Raw genomic sequence first — 21,450 nt, forward strand, 5'->3', positions numbered from 1 at the left:
GCCTCTCAAAGCACTGGGATTACAAGTGTGAGCCACCATGCCCGGCCATAATTTTCTTAATGACATTTTTTCTCTACCTTACTGTAAGCATACAGTATTTTATAATACATACATAAAATATGTGTTAATTGGCTGTTTATGTTATCAGCAAGGCTTCCAGTCAACAGTAGGCTATTAGTAGAAAAGTTTTGGAGGAATTAAAGTTATATGCAAAATATTTGGCTGCACAAGGGTTGGCGCCCCTAACCTCTGCGTTGTTCAAGGATCAACTGTATCCAAATGAATAAATACACTGCAGAACAAGAACATGTTGCAGCTTAGTAATAGTTTTACTTATTAACTTACTTAAAAAGAGATAATGAACGTTTGCAAAATTGTTTACAATTGAGATATCCATACACACAAGTCATGTGCTACGTGATGTTTTGGTCAGTGACTGCATATATGATAGTGGTCCCGTAAAATTATGATCCTATATTTTTACTGTACTTTTCTCTGTTCAGATACACAAATACTTACCACTGTGTTACAACTGTGTACAGTATTCAGCACAGTGATGTGTTGCACAGGTGCATAGCTTAGGAGCAATAGGCTGTACCATATAGCCTAGGTGTGTGATAGGCTATACCATCTAGGTTTGTGTCAGTGTACTCTATGATGTTCATGTCATGATGAAATCACCCAAGACACATTTCTCAGAATGTATCCCCATCAAGCAACACATGACTGTATATATACATTTACTAATGTTATTTTTAATACACAGAAGTTTCTTCTTTGCTTTTTAGAAATTTTATATCAGTTACAAAAGGAAATACATTTAGAAAACAGTTTCAACTTTCATAGGCAAAACACACACATGAACCACACATAGGGCTGAGTGGATGTTTCCTAATTGCTGAGTCCATGGCCTCTAGTATGATGCCAAAGTGTCATAACTACACTCCCACATCAGCAAACTCCTCCCTCTTAATATGCCCAATCATTTCTATCTCACCCTTCCTTACTTCCTTTGCAATTCAAATAAGAAAACAAACAATTTAGATGTTTGAGTATAGGAAATATTTGCCGAGACCAGCTCAGTCATGGAGACTAACCCAGCGGCGCTAGAGAAATTAAAGACACACCCAGAAATATAGCATGTGGAGTGGGAAATCAGGGGACTCACAGCTTTCAGAGCTGAGAGCCCGGAACAGAGATTTACCCATATATTTATTGACGGCAAGCTAGTGATAAACATCGTTTCTACAGATTATAGATTAACTGAAAGTATTCCTTCCAGGAAACAAAGGGATGGGCTCTGGCTAGTTATCTGCAGCAGGAACATGTCCTTAAGGCACAGATCGCTCATGCTATTGTTTGTGGTTTAGGAATGCCTTTAAGCCTTGGGTGGGCCAGGTGTTCCTTGCCCTCATTCCGGTAAACCCACAACCTTCAGCGTGGGCGTCATGGCCATCATGAACATGACACAGTACTGCAGAGATTTTGTTTATGGCCAGATTTGGGGGCCTATCCCCAGCAAATATTGGTTAAGTCTGTGCTTCAGACTAGATTTTTCAAGTCTACTGGCTTGTCTGAAAAACACTTTTAGACAACACATCAGGTTTGTAACTTTTCACAAGTTTAAAATATTTCAAAGGTCTTTGAAAATTATAAAATCTTGAAATATCTCCATTTTAGTTTTCTGAGGGGTGCTGTTTTGACAGATTTGAAATTTTTTTATTTGAATAAAAAGCCATCACTCTTTCATTCAATTTAGTGCCTAGATGTTTCCTTAGAGCCTGGGTTGTTGTTCCAAGAATCTGTGGAGAGTACCGACTTGGCCTGCCGCTGCAAAGATGAAGGAATCCTTTCTCAGAGAAAACTCAAGACTGAATATGGTAGACTGGATTTTCCACAGATGGCTGTGGACATAGGCTATTGAAGGGTTTTCGGGACACACAGTCCCACATGCCCCTTCCCTCCCATTGCATTCACAATGGATCACCTCTCAATTAAATTTCACCAGCTCATCCCCTGTATTTTTTTTATTTGACTGGAAACATGGGCTTTTAAAACACACATGGGGCTCTCCTTTAGCCTGCAGAATGTGGGTATATCTTTACCATTTTCTCCTGCTCATAAAAATACATGCTTTCCACTAAACAAGTTAAATAATCACCCATAATTCACCCACAAGTTTGGTGTACTTTCTGCCAGTATTTTAAATATGCAAAGATATCGTTTTATTTGTATTTACTACCTGTGTATCTCTATGCTTAGGCTTTTTCCCCCCATTTTGAGTTTATTTTTAATTCACGGATTAGGTAGCCAGAGTCTGGCCTAGTGACTTCTGACCTTTCACTTGTGATCTCTTATCCGTCTTCGGCCAGAGGCCTCTTTTTGTAGCCCAGCCTCATCTCTTGTGGACCTTGAACAAATTTCTCCAGCTACTGCCAAATGCCTGAGATTTGTTAACCATACCATTTATTTTTGCTAACACTAGTTAACAAATAAGCTTTTCTAGAAGAGCTAGGTGGAATATGTCATCAGAGACTTGGAATGAAAACAAAATACCCTTGCTAACTTACTTGCACCTGCGTCTTCCTCAGACTGCAAAGTGGTCACCAGCAATTCAGAGAGGCTCCAGTAACAAGCAGCTTCACTTTTTATCACATAACCTAACCATCTTGAGGTTATGTGTCAAAGGAAGAAGACATCTCCTTTTCTAAAAAGTCAACTGCTTTCTTCTTTACTAAAACAATTTAGGGGCCGGGCGCAGTGGCTCACACCTGTAATCCCAACACCTTGGGAGGCTGAGGCGGGTGGATCACGAGGTCAAGAGTTCAAGACCAGCCTGGCCAAAATGGTGAAACCCTCTCTCTACTAAAAATACACTAGGCGTGGTGGCACGTGCCTGTAATCCCAGCTACTCGGGAGGCTGAGGCAGAGAATTGCTTAAACCTGGGAGGCAGAGGTTGCAGTGAGCTGAGATAACACCACTGCACTCCAGCCTTGGTGACAGAGTGAGACTCCGTCTCATAAAAAAGAAAAAAAATTTAGGTTTGTCCTTCCAAATTGTTTATCAAATTTTGGTAGATTCAGGAGTTGGGTTACACACAGTAACTGGGCAGCTGATATAAAGTCTGTATTTTCATAACTAGAAGAGCCAGGAAGCCAGCTTTCTGCTAGCATCTTTCTCCTAACATACCATTGGCACATGAAGTTATTATTTCAGAGCTTAATTATATTTTGTGACTACACAAAAAGCCAATGCATTAAAAAAAGAAAAGGCCCACCTTTATATACGAATTAAAATTTATTTTGAACTGTTTTGTATATCTTTTTAAAAAATGAAAACTCAAAAGTCTTAGAATTAAGCAATGAGTCTTTGATATCATAAAGCTGTGTAGAACAATAATTAAAGTAGTGGTAACATTTTACCCTTGTAAAAATGTCACAGAATTCAAATCTCAACTTGGATCCTCAATGATTCAAGTGGTTTATCTTACACAATAAGCGTTTGGTCAGTTTCAAGATAAAATTCCCCCAGACATGCTGTCCTTAAGTCCTTCCTCCTCACCATCCATCAGCTCACACATTGGGGTAGCTGGCTGCTGTGGCGATTCCACAGTGGTTGTTCTTGTCTTTGGCTATTTTTACATAGCCATTCGAGCCCCATTCTGGACCCCAGCTGAAAGAGGAGCAGGTTTTCCATTTTATACAAGGAATCAAGGGAAAATTGGCTCCATTAATAATAATAGCTAATACTTAAACAGTGCTTCCCACGTGTCAGGCACTATTCTAAGTGCTGTTAATATTCATTTATAAATGTCCTGAGGCTGGGCACTGTGGCTCACACCTGCAATCCCAGCACTTTGCGAGGCCGAGGTGGGCAGATCACTTGAGGTCAGGAGTTTGAGACCAGCTTGGCCAATCTGGTGAAACCTCGTTTCTACTAAAAATACAAAAATTGGCCAGGCGCGGTGCATGCCTGTAATCCTAGCACTTTGGGAGGCTGAGGCGGGTAGATCACCTGAGGTTTCAGGAGTTCCGAGACCAGCTTGACCAACATGGTGAAACCCCGCCTCCACTAAATTAAAAAAAAAAAAAAATTAACCGGGCATGTAATCCCAGCTACTTGGGAGGCTGAGGCAGGAGAATCATCATTTGAACCCAGGAGGCAGAGGTTCCAGTGAGCCAAGATGGCACCACTGCACTTCAGCCTGGGCAAGAAGAGCAAAACTCCATCTCAAAAGAAAAAAACAAACAAAAAAAACCCCACAAAAATTAGCCAGGCGTGGTGGTGCATGCCTGTAGTCCCAGCTACTTGGGGATCTGAGGCAGGAGAATCACTTGAACCTGGGAGGTGGAGGCTGCAGTGAGCTGAAATTGCACCACTGCACTCTTGCCTGAGTGACAGAGCAAGACTCCATCTCAAAGTAAAATAAAACTGGCTGGGCACAGTGGCTCATGTCTGTAATCCCAGTGCTTTGGGAGGCCAAGGCAGGCAGATCACATGAGGTCAGGAGTTCGACAGCAGCCCGGCCTACATGGTGAAACCCCGTCTCTACTAAAAAATACAAAAAAAATTAGCTGGGTATGGTAGCACATCCCTGTAGTCCCAGCTACTTGGGAGGCTGAGGCAGGAGAATCACTTGAACCCAGGAGGCGGAGGTTGCAGTGAGCTGAGATCGTGCCACTGCACTCCAGCCTGGGTGACAGAGCGAGACTCTGTCTCAAAAAATGAATGAATGAATGAATGAATGTATTGATTCTTGTGGGTCCTTAACTTTTTAAGATACTGAGGCAGAACTGGAATTCCACTGTAGCAGTCTGTCTCTACATACTACCTTATGTCACATCTCAATTAAAGAATGCTAATTGTGAGAAAATGGATTCTGACAACCTTCAAAGCCTGAGAGCTGGGGAGTGAAATTCGATGACAGGGCATCCAATGACAATAGAAGGATGCACACAGACCACTGGACTCCTGGATGATCTTTCAGATTTAACAAAGAACCAGCAGAGGCAGATGTTTCTGCTTACTATTCCTTGTTGAAAAATTAGACAGAAAAAAGCAATCAGCTCTCAAACCTACAGGTCCACAGTCCTTTGTCTGAAACCCTTGAGGCCTAATGTGTTTCAGAATTTAAAAATTTTCAAAACTTAGTAATAAAATATTACAAATACATAGCAGTAACTCCAAAAAGCTTGGTATGGAATCTTATAATCAAACATTAATATTTCTGTGTTCACCCTAAGTAGAAGACAGACTTCTGGAATTTCGAAATTGAGCTTTTGTGAACTTGTATCCAAATACTGATTTGAAACAAAAATTCCCTTTTCAATTTTGAGTTTTATACCTGTTTTTGACGAGCCAATACTTGCTGTTATTTGAATTTGCTCCTTCAAAGCCGTAGCCAACCACCAGAACACCATGATCCAGGTTTTCGCTGCTGCAGTCTGGTTCAAAATAAATGCCTGGGAGAGTAAAATCAATGCTGGGGTGAGAAGCTCCAAGTGACATGTGACAGTAACCCACCCTACCACCCTCCATAAGGGAGGCATCTCTAAATTCAGTAAAATGTCATAAACAAATGCCAAATAAGGACCCGAACAATATTGGCCAGAAAACAGTAATGGCTGATAAAGGAAAAAAGTCAACCTCAACTCACTAGAAATCAACTAACTTCAACTAAGTTCAAGATATTTTCTACCTAAAAAAAAGAAAATCCAAAAGCTAAAACCTATTGTTTACAGCTAAGGTGATTTAGATACTTATCTCTGAGCCCAAATACCAATCCGCATAATCCCTTTCTACTCCTAGGATGTCAGTCTAAAATAGCACCAAAATAAACAAACAAAAACTTGAAGGGGGTTCTTTACAGTCCTAATTACAGTAGTAAAAAACTTTTGAGAAAAAAAGGCCCAACAACCAGAAAATAGTTTGGAAACAATCACGGTGATGCTTCCCAATTCTGCCTAAATTTCTATAATAAAATGATACTTACCTGATTTGTAGAACTGGAAGGACGAATGGCCTGCATCCATAGCAACAGAGATGGGCCCCACAGTTGCGACTGCTTTCATCAGGGCCTTCTCCTTTCCAGGTGGGACCACCGTGAAGCCAGTGTCATTAGCAACAGAATTCTCAGGTCTGTACTTACAGATTTCATCCTTTTAAAGTTAAAGGGGGAGAGACTTGATCACTACCATCTACCTCCTGGGAAACATTAGTTCTAGAACCAAAACACTCAGCAATTTGCAACCTAGGATTTCCAAGTTAACACCCTTATAAATCGTCCCATGAAATAAAATGCTATTCGTTGATTTGAAAATGAAAAATTAGTTGACATTTCTTCAATGAGAACCCCTAGGTCAATCTGTCCATAAAAAATTTTTCACAATAGATAAAGTTCTATATTATGTAGAATGGTTTGCTTATTCTCCATGTTATGTAAAAGCAAGAACAGCTATGTGTTAACCATCTAATGTTACTTATATGTTAACCATTAGCTGTTGACCATCTCACCAGAGAACTGTGCGAAGGCTAATAATTTTTTTTTTTTTTTGAGACGGAGTCTCGCTCTGCGGCCCAGGCTGGAGTGCAGTGGTGCGATCTTGGCTCACTGCAAGCTCCGCCTCCCAGGTTCACGCCATTCTCCTGCCTCAGTCTCCCGAGTAGCTGGGACTACAGGCACCCGCCACCAGCCTGGGCTAATTTTTTTTGTATTTTTAGTACAGACGGCGTTTCACTGTGTTAGCCAGGATTGTCTTGATCTCCTGACCTTGTGATCTGCCCATCTCGGCCTCCCAAAGTGCTGGGATTACAGGCGTGATCCACCACGTCTGGCCAAAGGCTAATAATTTATAATGACAATACTCATAGTTTGCAGATGTAGATTCTACCATATGTGAATTCTGAAAAAAGTATCTGTTATCTCTGAAAGTGTTCCACTTTCCAAAAGCAGAGCACGAATGACAAGATAAAGAGCTCCATTTACCATTGCTACATATGGATAGGATTCCTCAGAGTCCAGGCCTCCATTCTCCTTGACATACTGGAAGGCCTTACCCATGAAGCCACCATTGCAGCCCTGATTGCCTTGAGGACGCGAACAGTCCACCAGATTCTGCTCGCTCAGTGAGACAAGTTTCCCAGTTTTCCGGAACATCTGTCCTTCAAGAGCACCAGTTGCACTAAAAGCCCAACAAGAACCACACTGTTTCTAAAAAGGGAGAAAAAAAACTCAATTTACAAGACCAATACAAATACAGTATCTTATATAATTGAATTATCTGAATATTCTTTAAAAAAAAAAAAAAAAACCCATCACCACACTTTGGGAGGCCGAGGCGGGCAGATCACTTGAGGAGTTTGAAACCAGCCTGGCCAACATGGTGAAACCCCGTCGCTACTAAAAATACACAAAAATTAGCTGGGCATGGTGGTGAGCACTTGTAATCCCAGCTACTCGGGAGGCAGAGGCAGGAGAATCTCTTGAACCCAGGAGGCAGAGGTTGCAGTGAACCGACATCACGCCATTGCAATCCAGCCTGGGCAACAAGAGCAAAACTCCGTCTCAAAAAAAAAAACAACACCACCAAAAATCAAAAATACAAAAAACCCATCACCATATGTTGTGCCACCATCTACCACAGCAATGACACCAATTCCTTCTTGGCTTTCCTGTGGAGACGGGAGGTCTGAATCTGACGCTGTCTCACCTGATTCTTCACTGGCGTCACGTAGCCTTTCTTTCTCCAATCCACAGATTTGGGAAGATCAAGAAACAGAGGCTCACGGAACACTTTCCCCTTCCTGAATTTCTGGTTTCGAAAGCAACCCATCATCTGTCTGAATTCTTCATTGGTCTTCAAGGAGAAGTAAATAAAATGTCAAAAGCAAGACTATTTTGGTGAAGAACTGAGAAGCTGCACAGAGTTCAGCAATCCTTGCCACACTCACCATGTCACCGAAAGCATTCATGGCCATTGTGAAGCCATGTTTCCCTTGGCTGTATTCCCCATTGTGCAGTTCAATCATTTTCATATTCTTTTCCCACACTGCTCTCCTCCATCCTTCTTCATTCTAGAGACAAACATATAGCTGGTGGACTTTATGTCTACTTACCCAACCCATGTTCACCAAGCCGATTTGTGGGCAGAAATGGAAGAGAAACCATGGCCAGGGATGGGCTGATACTTCTCTGGGAGCTGTTCTCCAAGCCAAGACACAATGGAGATATATGCCCATATTGCACCTATAATGGGTGCTGTTAGGTTATTGCCTGGTAAAGTCTGGCGTCTAGAAGCTACTCTCTGGCTATCAACTCCCAACAGCAAGGACCATTCTCTCCAGAGTCCCACTGGACAGTTTCAGATGTTACCAACCGCGCCATATAATCTTCTGTGTGTTGCCTTCCACTGGTACCACTTTGTATCCAAATTTTGGTCAAATTTTGGAACAGCGGAGGCTATTCCCAAGCAAAAGGCAGCCAGGACGAGCGAAAGATTCATGTTTCAAAACCTAGAAAGAGAAAAGAAATGAGTATCTGATTAGACCAATCCTAAAAAGCCATCTTACAGCCCCTGTGGAATAAAAATATTTCAATTATTCTCCCTAGCATTTCCCCAAGGACTGTGGAAGAGGCTGAAACAGGCCAAGTGGAGGTATTTGATGGGCCCAACAAAATGAAAAGCAGTCTGCAGAGTTGGAGGCGTTGAAACAGCATATGCGATAATTTAGGGTATGAGAAGGGTGTGAAAGATACCTGACGGGTGAGAAGCTTAAAGCAACAACTAGAAAACTAGGAAAGAGTTGGTCCAGGTTTTGCACCAATTGTATTGAGGTCATCCAGGAAAAACCTCACTAATGAAGACATACCATCCCAAGTAGATGCAAGCGGATCCCCAAGGAACACCACCTCACACCTTCTCGGCTGATACACAGCAGGAGATGAGCTATGTCTTCCAACCTCTCCTTTTGGAATAAAACCTTTCGGGAATCCCTTTCCAGGAGACACTGGGAAGGAGAGCACCCACTACTCCCGCCGTCCCACACTTGGGTCTGTGCTACTCGCTCCCCTAAACTGGGGCAGGGTCACGAGGCCGCGCCGCTGGAAGCCAGGGGCCCCAGGGCCAGGGCCCGGACTGGGGAAGGCAGCTCCCGGAGGGCCAGGGTCGGGGCCGCACCGCCTGCTCTCGCCCTCCGCATGCGCCGCCGCGCCCCGAGAATGTTTGCGGCCGCGCAGGGAGCGGGGGCTCCGCAACCGGGCTGCGGGGATGAAGCCGCCCAGGCCGGCCCGGCTTCAGCCCGCAGGATGACTGACCTGCACCGCCCGGGCCCTCCCAGTGGTCCCGGCGCCTCCCTGGGGTCTCCAATCGCCCTCCCCCGTTCTCCACCTCGAGGCTGGCAGAGCTCCGGGCAGAAGCTCTCACTCCCAGGGGTCGCGCCCGCCTCCTCTCAGTGTCCCTGAAGGGGTGTTCCCTCCTCCAGTCCCCCTTCGCCCTGCCCCTCAGTCTGCTCGGGGGCGCTCACCAGCAGCCGTCGCAGCTGCGCAAGCGCCCTCGGCAAACAAGCCTCTAAGATTACAGACGTCCGCGGTCTGGCGCAGGTTCGCCCGCCTCGGGATTTAAGTTTCCAGGCGGCCTTCCCCGCCCCCACAGCCTTCCCGCGCTGCGATTGGCTGTGCCGGCCACTGGGCGGGGCCCCGGGCTCTCTGAGCCCGCGCGTGATGCAGTCCAGTCCCAACCCGTCTCAGGTCTGGGCGCGTCTACCTCAATAGACCCTGGCTGCAGGAAGCGGAGCCGGGCGCCCGAGGGCTGCGCGGAGGAGGGGGAGGCGCCTCCCTCAAGGGCTCAGATCTACTGACTATCCCAACTTACTGCGCTGAGCGGGTGGTTTACAGCGAGCTCTGTGTGGTTTTTCAGCCCCTACTTTTCCTTAGTCCTAGAGTTTTTGGTGAAAATCTGCAGGGCCGGGAGCCAGGGTACTCTCGTTCAGTGGCTCCTGTTTAGTCCAGGGCAAGGGTGGGACCGAGTGGAAGAACGCACAGCCCCCGGCAGAAGCATTACCTTCCACTTAAGGGTGGGTGCATCAGGGCTTTAGAAGAATCTGGTAAGGAAAGGCACCCTCAAAACACGGGATGGATGGTCGAGACCGGACACCAGGAGGGACGGGACTGGCTGATAGGGTGTCCAGAGGCCGCGGGGCGTTTTGTGGTGCGTCCTTTCCGGTCTGTTGCATTCAGGGATTCTTCCTTCTCCCATGTCTTTCAATACCAAAAAAAAAAAAAAAAGTTACAGAAATATTTGGTTAATAAAAAGGAGAAAAGCGTTGAGAATGGTGAAATTGCTTAAAAAAATTTTTTTTTGTAGAGATGGAGTTTGGCTAAGTTGCCTTAGGCTGCTCTTGAATTCCTGGTCTCAAGGGATCCTCCCCTCTCACCCTTCCAAAAGTGGTGGGATTACAGGAGTGAGCCACTACGCCCAGCCTGAGAGTGGTGGAAATTGCTTTTACTTACCTACTCTCAGCTTATGGGTTACAACGTCTCTTCCTCAGTATTCAAAGTTTGCTTCTTTTGAGATTTAATAAATTTACTTTAAAACTGCTTAATATCGGCCGGGCGCGGTGGCTCACTCCTGTAATCCCAGCACTTTGGGAGGCCGAGGCGGGCGGATCACGAGGTCATGAGATCGAGACCATCCTGGCCAACATGGTGAAACCCTGTCTCTACTAAAAATGCAGAAATTAGCTGGGCATGGTGGCACGCGCCTGTAGTCCCAGCTACTCAGGAGGCTGAGGCAGGAGAATTGCTTGAACCCGAGAGGCGGAGGTTGCAGTGAGCCGAGATCATGCCACTGCACTCCAGCCTGGCGACAGAGTGAAACTCCTTCTCAAAAAATAAAAAAAATCTATATAATATCAGGGTTGAGGTGATGCAGTTTGAGGAACTGCTCTTTATGGAGAAATATATATAGCTAAAGATTTAAGGAACTCATTAATTCAGAAACATTTCTAATTCTTTTTAAAGTTATATAAAAAGCACCCATATAAAAAATATGTTTTAGAAAATAAACGTCCCTTGTCCCTTCTCCATAACCCTTTTCTAGGCATATCTTTTTTTGTTTTTACAGAAATGAAGTTATAATGCATATTGATTAATAAACTCTTAAAGATCAAATTGAATAATATCCACAGTTTTTACTTGTTAATTTGAAAATTTGTTAAATCAAATTTAGCCTAAAGCTGCCTCCCCATATGATTTAAGTTTGGCCTAAAGGTTTCTCTGTACATAGCGAATTGTAACCTAAATGGAGGTGTAAACAGACTGTAGCCTGCTCTTGTGCCCATCCCCGAATTTCTGTAAATCAGAGAGGTTCAGTTGTTCAAAACATGTTCAAATAAGGCAGACATGGAGCTGTAACCAATTCTGCAGTTTCTGTGCCTCACTTGCCCTTTTCTGTCTATAAATCTTCCCCCATGTGGCTGCACTGGAGTCTGTCTGAGCCTACTCTGGCAATGGAGGCTGCCAGATTCACGAATCATTTTTTGCTCAATTAAATTCTCTTAAATTTAATTTGGCTATGGATTTTATTTTAACAAATTAAAAACAAACTGACAACTTTTCAGAAGCACCATCAGGCAAATACATCTTTTTAAAAATCAGTTTATTAATAATTATATGTCCTTCCTTTAAATAAATAGCAGCTTTTCCCTCTCAAACACAACTAGGGTCCAAAGCTCTCAGATGATTATATAAAAAATACAAAAGTATATTGTATTGCAGGCCAAGGTAGGTGGATCTCCTGAGCCTAGGAGTTTCAGACCAGCCTGGGCAACATGGCAAAATCACACCTCTACCAAAAATACAAAACAAACAAAAATTAGCCAGGCATGGTGATGCATGCCTATAGCCCCACCTACCCGGGAGGCTGAGGTTGTAGTGAGCCGAGCAGAGCATGCGCCACAGCACTCCAGCCTGGGTGACAGAGCGAGATGCCTTCTCAAAAAACATAAAAATAATTAAAAAAAGCATCTTGTACTACAAATAGCTGGAGTTTTTTTTTCCTTTTTAAAAAATTAATCATTGTGTTGAACACAATCATCATTCACATGTGGAAATAAATGAAGACCACCACATAAGAACAAACAGAGGCCATATATTCAGAACTTGCTATAACAAAGGAGATCATTCAAAGACAAGGGAGAAGAAAAGCTTTAGGGGAAAAAGAGGGCAACTTCAGGTATGTCCTCTTTGCAGAGTGTCGTCATGGAGAAGCTGGAGGAGGGATAACCAGAGATGGTGCATCTTATGTGATTTGTTTATGGAGTATATTTGAGTTTTCTGGTTTGTCCTGGGTTGGAAGCAGAGGCAAAAATGAGGAAGCTGTCAGCCACTGAGTAAGTCTTGACTGTTCTGAGTTGATCTCTGCAGATATTATGCTTCATTTCTTCTGTGGGTCAGAGTTCTATTGCCATATACTATGGCCATTGTCTATTTGTTTACTCAGTCTATCACAAGAAAGCTAAGTTATTCTAACACGTGGGTTTTACAGTTGCCCTTGGGCCACAGCTCCCTAAGATTGTAGGGTGGAGAAACCTGCCAGGCCATTAAGATCTGTGCCTTAAGCAATAGCCTGACAGCAGATGAGTGGCAGGTGCTGCCCTGAAGAATGGCATCCCCTTTGTTTTTTGGAATGTGAGACAAAAGTAGTGGAGAAAACATAGACCCTTTTCAAACCAAGTGTGCCCCAAATCTAAAATTATACCAGAAATATGCAAATGCAGAAGAAATATGGGAGAAAGCCAATAAGCAAGAGGGCGGAAGACGTTATTGTTCCAACTTAGGACATCTATTTATATCTATTTATACACATCTGTAAAAAAATGCATTACAGAAATGTGGTATTACTAGCCAGGATAGATATATTTAAATATTTGTTTCTTTCCCTACTCTTCTATTCCTATTTCTTTGCAAAATAATTTTGATGAGTGATAATTTTTAGAATGGTCACATTTTAGTGAAGCAACCAGGCCTTGGTTATGCCTTTAATAAAACGGAGTTGGCAGAACTTCCTGATTCCTATTTAAAACGCAGTGCCTGTGAAAGTATATTCTCACATGCATCTGTGTAGCTTTCTTTTACTCCCTATTAAAAGAGGATATAGGCCAGCCATGGTGGCTCATGTCTGTAATCCCAGCACTTTGGGAGGCTGAAGTAGGTGGATTACCTGAGGTCAGGAGTTCGAAACCAGCCTGGCCAACATAGTGAAACCCTGTCTCTACTAAAAATACAAAAAAAATTAGGCAGGTATGGTGGTGCATGCCTGTAGTCCCAGCTACTTGGGAGGCTGAGGCAGGAGAATCACGGAGAGGCAGAGGTTGCAGTGAGCTGAGATTGAGCCATTGCATTCTAGCCTGGGCAACAGAGTGAGACTCTGTCTCGAAAATAAATAAATAAATAAATAAATAAATAAATAAATAAATAAAAGAGGATATAATTCTTTACCCAGTCTCCGGAAATTTTAAACCATAGAGAAACTGGCAAACTTAGTGTGGTGGCATTCAATACCCTGACATCACTTAACACCTCTCCCCAGTATAATAACCCCGTCCGATTTGTTTAAATTCACTGAGCCAAGAATTACTCTTAAGAAGCATTATCCAGCAAACTGTCCACTTGCGAAATGGTTTGTCACCATCGATAATCATATAGCAAACAGCCTGTTTATGATTTGAGGTTCACGTGAAACCACTTATGAAATAACTAATTTTTTGGTTTACTGTAACTGTGCTTTTCCTGTAGAGTTAAACTATCAGCCAATTCATCAAGCACGTAAATCAATCAATGAGAATTCAGCTCTTACTTGGTACCAGTTCTCCTCTTCTGGTGTAGCATGAGCATTCACTTCCACATTCTTAGCTTTCCTAACAGCTTTCTGAGGTCCAGCCTTTCCATATTTAAATATGTGGTTCACTATAGTAATTTCAGTTCTATAGCAAATCAAACAGGACAGATATATTTAAATGGAACTATGGCGAAGCATCTTTGTATAGCAGGTAACAAGGAAACCAATTCACAAGAGAAATGGTGGAATTTCTCCCCTTCTCTAAAACAGTAATCCACAAACTCTCAGCCAAATCTGAAAAATTCTTCAAACCTCAAAAAGTCCTTTCAAGAAACAAGGTGTATTCCTTTCCTGTGTCTGCTGTAACAAATCCCCACAAACTTGGTGGCTTGAAACAGTAGTCCTTTATTCCCTCACAGTTATGGAGGTCAGAAGTCCTAAATCAGCATCACTGGGCTAAAGACCAGATGTGATAGGGCTCCCTCCCTTCCTCTCTCCTGAGGTTCTAGGGGAGAATCTGTGCCTTGCATCTCCCAGCACTGGTGGTTGCTTGCATTCCTTGACTTGTGGCCACATCACTCCAATCTCTGTGACTACATTGCTATCTCTTCTGTCTGTATCTAATCTCCCTCCCTCTTATAAAGACACCTGTGATTGCATTTAGGGCTCACTCAGGTAACCCAGGATAACCGTTCCATTTCAGAACTATTCATGGAATCGCATTTACAAAGTCTTTGCTGCATAAGATAACAGCTTCAGGGGCCCGGAATTAAGACCTGTTGTCAGTGGGGGCTATAAACATCCTGCTACGCATGGCATAAATAAAAATCAGTTTCTTGACGATGCTGATGAAGACTTTGTGTTTATTATAACTTGAGGCTGGCCAGGCGCAGTGGCTCACGTCTGTAATCCCAACACTTCGGGAGGCTGATGCGGGCAGATCACTTGAGGTCAGGAGTTTGAGACCAGCCTGGCCAACATGGTGAAAATCCGTCTCTACTGAAAACACAAAAATTAGCTGGGCTTGGTGGCGGGCACCTGTAATCTCAGCTACTCGGGAGGCTGAGGCAAGAGGATTGCTTGAACCCTGGAGGCAGAGGTTGCAGTGAGCCGAGATCATGCCACTGCACTCCAGCCTGGGCAACACAGTGAGACTCTGTCTCAAAAAATAAAATAAAATAAAATAAAATAAAATAAAATAAAATAAAATAAAAAATAAAATAAAATAAAATAAAATAAAATAAAATAAAATAAAATAAAAAACTTAAGGCTGGCTTGACTAAGAGAGTTGGACCCTACACTCTCTGGGAACTTCCCACAATGTGACTTCTTTGCTCCATCTCAGCATCAGATCCCTGCCTCATGTACCTGAGTACTGGCAACATTTCCTGCCTTATGTTTCCCTTGAAATGCTTGACACAGCCTTTTAAGTTTCAAGACCCTGGCCAGGCCTAGTGATTGGCTCATGTCTGTAATCCCAGCACTTTGGAAGGTGGAGGCGGGAGGATTTCTTGAGCTCAGGAGTTCGAGACCAGCCTGGGCAACATAGGGAGAACTTGTCTCTACAAAAAATAAATAAAAATAGCCAAAGCATGGCGGTGCATGCCTATAGTCCCACCAACTCAGGAGGCTGAAGCGGGAGGATGGCTTGAGCCTAAGAGGTTGAGGGTGCAGTGAGCTATGATTGTACCACTGCACTCCAGCCTGGGCAACAGAGGGAGACCGTGTCTCAAAAAACAAAAAAGTTTCAAGATCCCCACACAGCAGCTTTTATAACCCCTCCTTACTCTTTTCACAGCCAGCTGTCCCATGGTCTCTGCATAAAAAAGCATTGCTTACCCACCCTTTTCCTGAGACACTTCTGGTTTCAGCTTTGAGCATCTCCTTGTTGCAATATCTTATATTAATAAAGTCTTTCCTTACTAATGTAGGAACTTGCATTTTTTCCCCTTGACACCCTGTGTCACCTTAGTGAGTGGTGAAGACAGAGAAGGCTCTGTGCTGTGAGAGGCTCAGCTTGCAGATGCACCTGTCCTGGGGTTGCTCCAGAGGAAGAGCGTCTCTATCTGCGACTTCCTGGGTTTCCAATAGCTAAAGAACTCTTAGGTGTGGGCACTGTTCTGAGGTCATCTTCCCAACAACCCTATGATGCTGGTTCTCAAACACCAGCTTTATCAGAATCACCTGGAGGCTCCTGAAAGCTCAGGTTGCTGAACATATCCCCCAGTTTCTGATTCAGTAGGTCTGGGATGGGGTTCCAGAATTTGCTTTCTAAAAACTTCCCAAGGTGGGCTGGGCGCAGTGACTCATGCCTGTAATCCCAGCACTTTGGGAGCCCGAGGTGGGTGGATCACTGAGGTCAGGAGCTCCAGACCAGCCTGGCCAACATGGCAAAACCCTGTCTCTACTAAAAACACAAAAATTAGCCGGTGTGGTGGTGCACGCCTGTAATCCCAGCTATTCAGGAGGCTGAGGCAGGAGAATTGTTTGAACCCAGGAGGCAGAGGTTGCAGTGAGCTGAGATAGCACCACTTCACTCCAGGCTGGGTGACAGAGCAAGACTCCATCCCCCACCCTCCCCAAACAACAACAACAACAACTACCACCCACACAAAAAACAACAACAAAAAAACCCACAAAACTTCACAAAGGATGCAGGGGAACCCACTTTGAAAACCACTGCCCTAGGAGATGCAGGCTCTTCTATGCCCCATTTTACAGATGAGGGTGGTCAGGGCAGTGGAAGATACAGAATCAAGGGTGGGGACAGGCTCTTTTCTAAAGTGAATAAATAACTTAATGCACGTTAGGCCATCAGGGCTTAGAAAAGGAAGCTGAGCTTTTGGGCTCTTGCCCGGTCCCTCCCGCAGTGCCCATCACTTGCTTGGCAAACTGGACTCTGGGAGCCAGAGGGTACTAAGAGAGCTGGAATGTGAGCACCAAGGCCGTGTAGGTAAAGCCCCGAGGCTCCCCAGGGCAGTCTCTCCACTTCAGTGTGAATGAGGCTCAGGTGGATTCACACTGAAAGGAATAAAAGACAGGTGAGTCACGCAGCAGGCAGGCTGCCCGGGCAGGGCTGGGCCTCCACACCTTCCTACCCCACCAGCTTCCAGGAGGGCGTTTTGCCCGGTGCTTCGTGGGTGTTTTTATGCTTGATCATTTCTAGGAGACAAAGGCTCTGCCTCTTACCTGTGCTAATTAAATGTCAGATTTTAAGCCTGGCTCCAATGATAATACGTCAATGACTCATGGTTCTGAGAAGCCCAGGTATTATAAAAAGTGAGGTCTATTCATTCAACAATTTTAAAAACAAACACATAAAATATTCTTTTAAAAAAAATTGAGACCGCAGAAAGGAAATAGAACCAGATAATCAAGCATCTGTGATTCTCTGTATGATCTCCTTAAAAACCAAAACAGGGAAATCTTCTCCATATAAGCTTGAAAGTTTTTCTGAGCTACAAACTCTGCACTGGTGGTTTTATTTGCTTTTTTTATGTTCCTTGTTTTCTCCTTCCCACCTCCCCATACCAGTGCTGCCCCCTTGTTTTGGTTTTCTTGTCCTCAAATCAGACCCACAGCTATGGTCCCAAGCACTTCTAAACTTCATCCTCAAATCCAGAGGATCCACTGAGGACGCAGCTTCTCCTTAGGAGAACTAGCCTACCCTCTGCAAAAGGAATCTGATCTTTTTTTGATCATTGCTAAGATAGAAAGAGGAAACAACATGTAACAGTTCAGTATAAAACACAGTTCTGATCCGAGGAGGAACAACTGCTTTATTGATTGATTGAGATGGAGTCTGGCTCTGTTGCCCAGGGTGGAGAGCAATGGTGCTATCTCGGTTCACTGCAACCTCTGCCTCCCGGGTTCAAGCGATTCTTCTGCCTCAGCCTCCAGAGGAGCTGGGATTATAGGCACCTGGTACTACACCTGGCTAACTTTTTTGTATTTTTAGTAGAGACAGGGTTTCACCATGTTGGTCAGGCTGGTCTCGAATTCCTGACCTCAGGTGATTTGCCCACCTTGGCCTCCCAAAGTGCTGGGATTACAGGCGTGAGTCACTGTGCCCAGCCTCAACTGCTTCTTTTAAATGCATTTTCTGTTCATAAGATCCTCTGCCCAGATGCTTATCTCCCACTCTAGGAGGAGGAGTCGGGCGATGGCAGAAGGCACAGGTGATTTGGCAAGGCTTGGAGTTGGGTGGTTCTGCCTGTGTTCCCTCGGCCAGCACCTCAGGTGTGCTATCAATGGAGCAAGGACCATACAAGATGACCTTTCCCAGGCTAATTAGCTTCTACACTGCGGATATGGCCTGCGTGTCCTCTCAATCCACCCACACCCCTGCACAGCACCCTTCTCCTCATGCACACTTCCCCAGCTTCTAAATTTCCATGCACTCTGTGTAGAAAGTTGCTGATACGCAACATTCATGAGTTAGCATCTGGTGATGGTTGCATGGCTCTGAGGAAACTGAGAGAAATTTGACCAAGAAAAATTAGATAGTGGTAAAAAAGAGTTTTTCTCCAAGTTCAAAGAGAGAAATGGAACTAAATGATAATTTGAATGATATAAGGAAAGTGTTTTAGTTACACCGGGAGGGCAAGCAAAACTAAGTTGCATATTCTTTCTCCTTAACCAAGTGAATTGAGGACAAAGACTTTGTTTTATAGCATTGGGGATCTCAGTGTATGATAGATGCTCAGTAAAAAGCATCACAGAATGGCAATTTTTAGGCTAAGAGAGGAATTGTTGCTAATTTGGCTACAACTTTATGGAACCTGGCACTTGGCCTAGAGCTCAGTGGGCCTCAGGTGGACTTGGGGAACGTCTTCTGCCCCCACAACACACATATCCTAGACCCTCCTTGCTGTCCTTTAGATGCTTAGAAATGCCTCAGGGAGCTTAGAAGTCTCGGTTTCTTTCTTTTTTTTTTTTTTTTTTTTTGTTCGGAGTTTCTCTCTTGTTGCCCAGGCTGGAATGCAATGGCATGATCTAGGCTCACTGCAACCTCTGCCTCCCATGTTCAAGCGATTCTCCTCCTGCCTCAGCCTCCCAAGTAGCTGGGATTATAGGTGCCCTCCACCATGCCCAGCTAATTTTTATATTTTTAGTAGAGGTGGGGTTTCACCATGTTGTCCGGGCTGGTCTTGAACTCTTGACCTCAGGTGATGTGCCCGCCTCGGCCTCCAAAAATGCTGGGATTACAAGTGTGAGCCATGCATCAGGCTGATGTCCTCTGTTTCTTAGAGAGTCTCCACAACCAGGAGCCAGCCAGCATCTTCAGCAAGGGTCCTGTACGCCCTCACCACCCCATCCTCAGGAATGCTAGAACTCTGCCAGAGTCCACTAGGGCAATGCAAGAGGCCTGTACTGGTGACTTCTCAGGATGGCCAGCCAGGTGGCTCCCACTCCTGCCTGATCCCAGTAGTTTTCACACCCAGGGAGGTGGGGCCCTCTTCTGCTGCTCCTACCCCAGAGAGCCCTGGAGGGACATTGAGAAGAACAGTTTGGGATGCATGAAGTTAATGGTACAAATGAGAACAGAGGCTACTTAAGGTAAGACACACCTTAACCTAGTATCTGATCTAGAGATATCCAAGAATATGCAGCATAAATAATCCATTTGAGATAATAATGTTCCATTTCCCCTAGGATCTAGGAGATCCTAGGGCATTATACCCTAGGCAACAGAGATAGAAGCTTTGCACCCAACAGGCAACAAAGCCTTTCTGTAAGCACAAAGGGGAGTTGCCATCTGAAAATAGACATTTGGTTATTTTGCCCAATTGATGAAAGAGAAGAAAAGTGGGGACTTGTGTGATCTTTCATTTGTTTTTATACTTTTGTTTTTTTCTTTTGGATTGGAGAAGCACTGAAAAATAAATTATGTATGTTATCCCTTCTTTCTATTTATTGTTTTGATCGTGGTAATAAAACAGTGAGTTGATAAGTAAGTGTTTGCTGGAAATACCAAACTTTGATAACCAAACTGACAGACTATCCAAAAACTTTCATTTTAAAATGTCTCTGTGTTACAGCTATGTCTGCACAGAAACAATGACATCACACTGTACACCTTGAATAGATACAATCTTTATCAATTAAATATTTTTAAGTGAAAAAATCGCAGTGGTTAGTCTGAACCATGTAAAGCAATTAAGCTTCAGAATCTCCTGCAAAGATGAGGATCGAGCCAGGAACTAGGTGCTTTTTGGAATGCAAACCTATAATTTTGTGAAACGAAATCAAAAGATAATAGTAAAAGTAATAATAGTAAGTGAAAAAAAAAAAGCTCAGTAGAAAATGAACCAATAGGAGCAACAATTATCAGTACCCCTTGACCCAAATTATCACTGGCTTTGGAATGTAGCTATTTCCAATCCCATTTCTGGTAGGCATAAATTTTGTACAACTAGCTTACTTTCTCAGAGCTTTGGTTTCATCCACTAAAAAATGTGGACAATATCAACTACCCCATAAAGTAGTATTAAAAATTAAATGAGAGACTGGGCATGGTGGCTCACACCTGTAATCCCAGCACTTTGGGGGCTCGAGACAGGTGGATCACCTGAGGTCAGGAGTTCGAGACCAGCCTGGCCAACATGGTGAAACCCTGTCTCTACTAAAAAAACCAAAATTAGCCATGCATAGTGGCATGTGCCTGTAGGCCCAGCTACTAGGGAGGCTGAGGCAGGAGAATTGCTTGAACCTGGCAGGCAGAGGTTGCAGTGAGCTGAGATCACACCACTGCATTCCAGCCTGGGTGACAGAGCGAGACTCTTGTCTAAATAAATAAATAAAATTAAGCAAGAGAACACAAGTATTGATATAGTCAGCCATCTATAGAAATTTCTCCAGTGAAAATTGGCATATCTTTGAGAAGTGACGTTCAATCCAAAGGCAGAGTAACTTTTCTGTGAAAATTGTTGCCATTGAAATTCTATATACTGACCATGTTTATTGCTTTAACCATTCTTGCCCATCTGCGATCCCACTTGTGATGCTGTGAAGTATATATTTGGTTTCGACGCTGCTTCCTGACTTACGACTCCTAAAATCCTTAGAAACACCAAAATGGTGTCTTTCTGTTCTCTAATGATTGACTGGTGGCTGGTAGCCCTTCAGTAGCTTCAGGATGGGGCTGGTCACAGGAAAGAACAAGGCAGGATTAGAGGGGTAGGACTTGTAGCCTCACCCCCCAAACCTCTAGGGAGGGGAGAGGGACTGACGGTTCAATTGATTACCAATTGCCAGTGGTTTAATCAATCATGCCGACATAATGAGGCCTCCATAAAAATCCAAAAAGGACAAGATTCAGAGAGCTTCCAGATAGCTGAAAACACGGAGGTTCCTGGTGGGTAATACGTGGAAAAAGCATGGAAACTCTGCACCTCTTCTCCTGTACCTTGGCCTGCGTGTCTCTTCAACTGGATCCCCGTAAATGTAAGTTTTCCCGAGTTCTGTGAGCCACTGTAGTAAATTAATCAAACCCAAAGAGGGCATTGTGGGAACCTGCACCTGAAGCCAGTCGGGCAGAGGTTCCAGAGGCTGAGCTTCTGACTGGGTTCAGGGGTCGGGGTTTGGTCTTGGAGACTGAGCCCTCAATCTGTG

The 21,450-nt window shown here is 44.0% G+C and overlaps 2 protein-coding genes across 5 annotated transcripts in view; one reads left to right on the plus strand and one right to left on the minus strand.

The window, feature by feature from the left end:
• Window positions 1-310: 310 nt before the first annotated feature.
• On the minus strand, window positions 311-10,096 carry CTSV (cathepsin V). Of its 4 annotated transcripts, none has more exons than XM_032164627.1 (8): window positions 10,060-10,096; window positions 8,377-8,512; window positions 7,952-8,074; window positions 7,711-7,857; window positions 6,987-7,211; window positions 5,994-6,159; window positions 5,346-5,463; window positions 311-3,673 (listed from the first exon to the last, which is right to left on the minus strand). In XM_032164627.1, exons 2-8 carry the CDS (start codon window positions 8,500-8,502, stop codon window positions 3,574-3,576), a joined length of 1,005 nt encoding a protein of 334 aa, XP_032020518.1. In that variant the 5' UTR covers window positions 8,503-8,512; window positions 10,060-10,096; the 3' UTR covers window positions 311-3,573. The 4 variants fall into 4 exon arrangements, with proteins under 4 accessions (XP_032020518.1, XP_032020517.1, XP_058301544.1 ...); XM_032164626.2 differs by lacking the exon at window positions 10,060-10,096 and adding an exon at window positions 9,524-9,646; XM_058445561.1 differs by lacking the exon at window positions 10,060-10,096 and adding an exon at window positions 9,388-9,411 and having other exon boundaries at window positions 3,280-3,673.
• The window catches only part of LOC116475294 (transcription elongation factor A protein 1-like), a 32,132-nt gene continuing 19,630 nt past the window's right edge, over window positions 8,949-21,450 (plus strand). Inside the window, 2 exon segments of the mRNA XM_058445917.1 lie at window positions 8,949-9,393; window positions 9,505-9,746. Of these exon segments, the coding sequence (XP_058301900.1) occupies window positions 8,949-9,393; window positions 9,505-9,746 (687 nt within the window).

The sequence above is a fragment of the Hylobates moloch genome, unplaced genomic scaffold, assembly GCF_009828535.3.
Source record: "Hylobates moloch isolate HMO894 unplaced genomic scaffold, HMol_V3 SCAFFOLD_10, whole genome shotgun sequence".
In the NCBI taxonomy this organism is placed as follows: Eukaryota; Metazoa; Chordata; class Mammalia; order Primates; family Hylobatidae; genus Hylobates; species Hylobates moloch.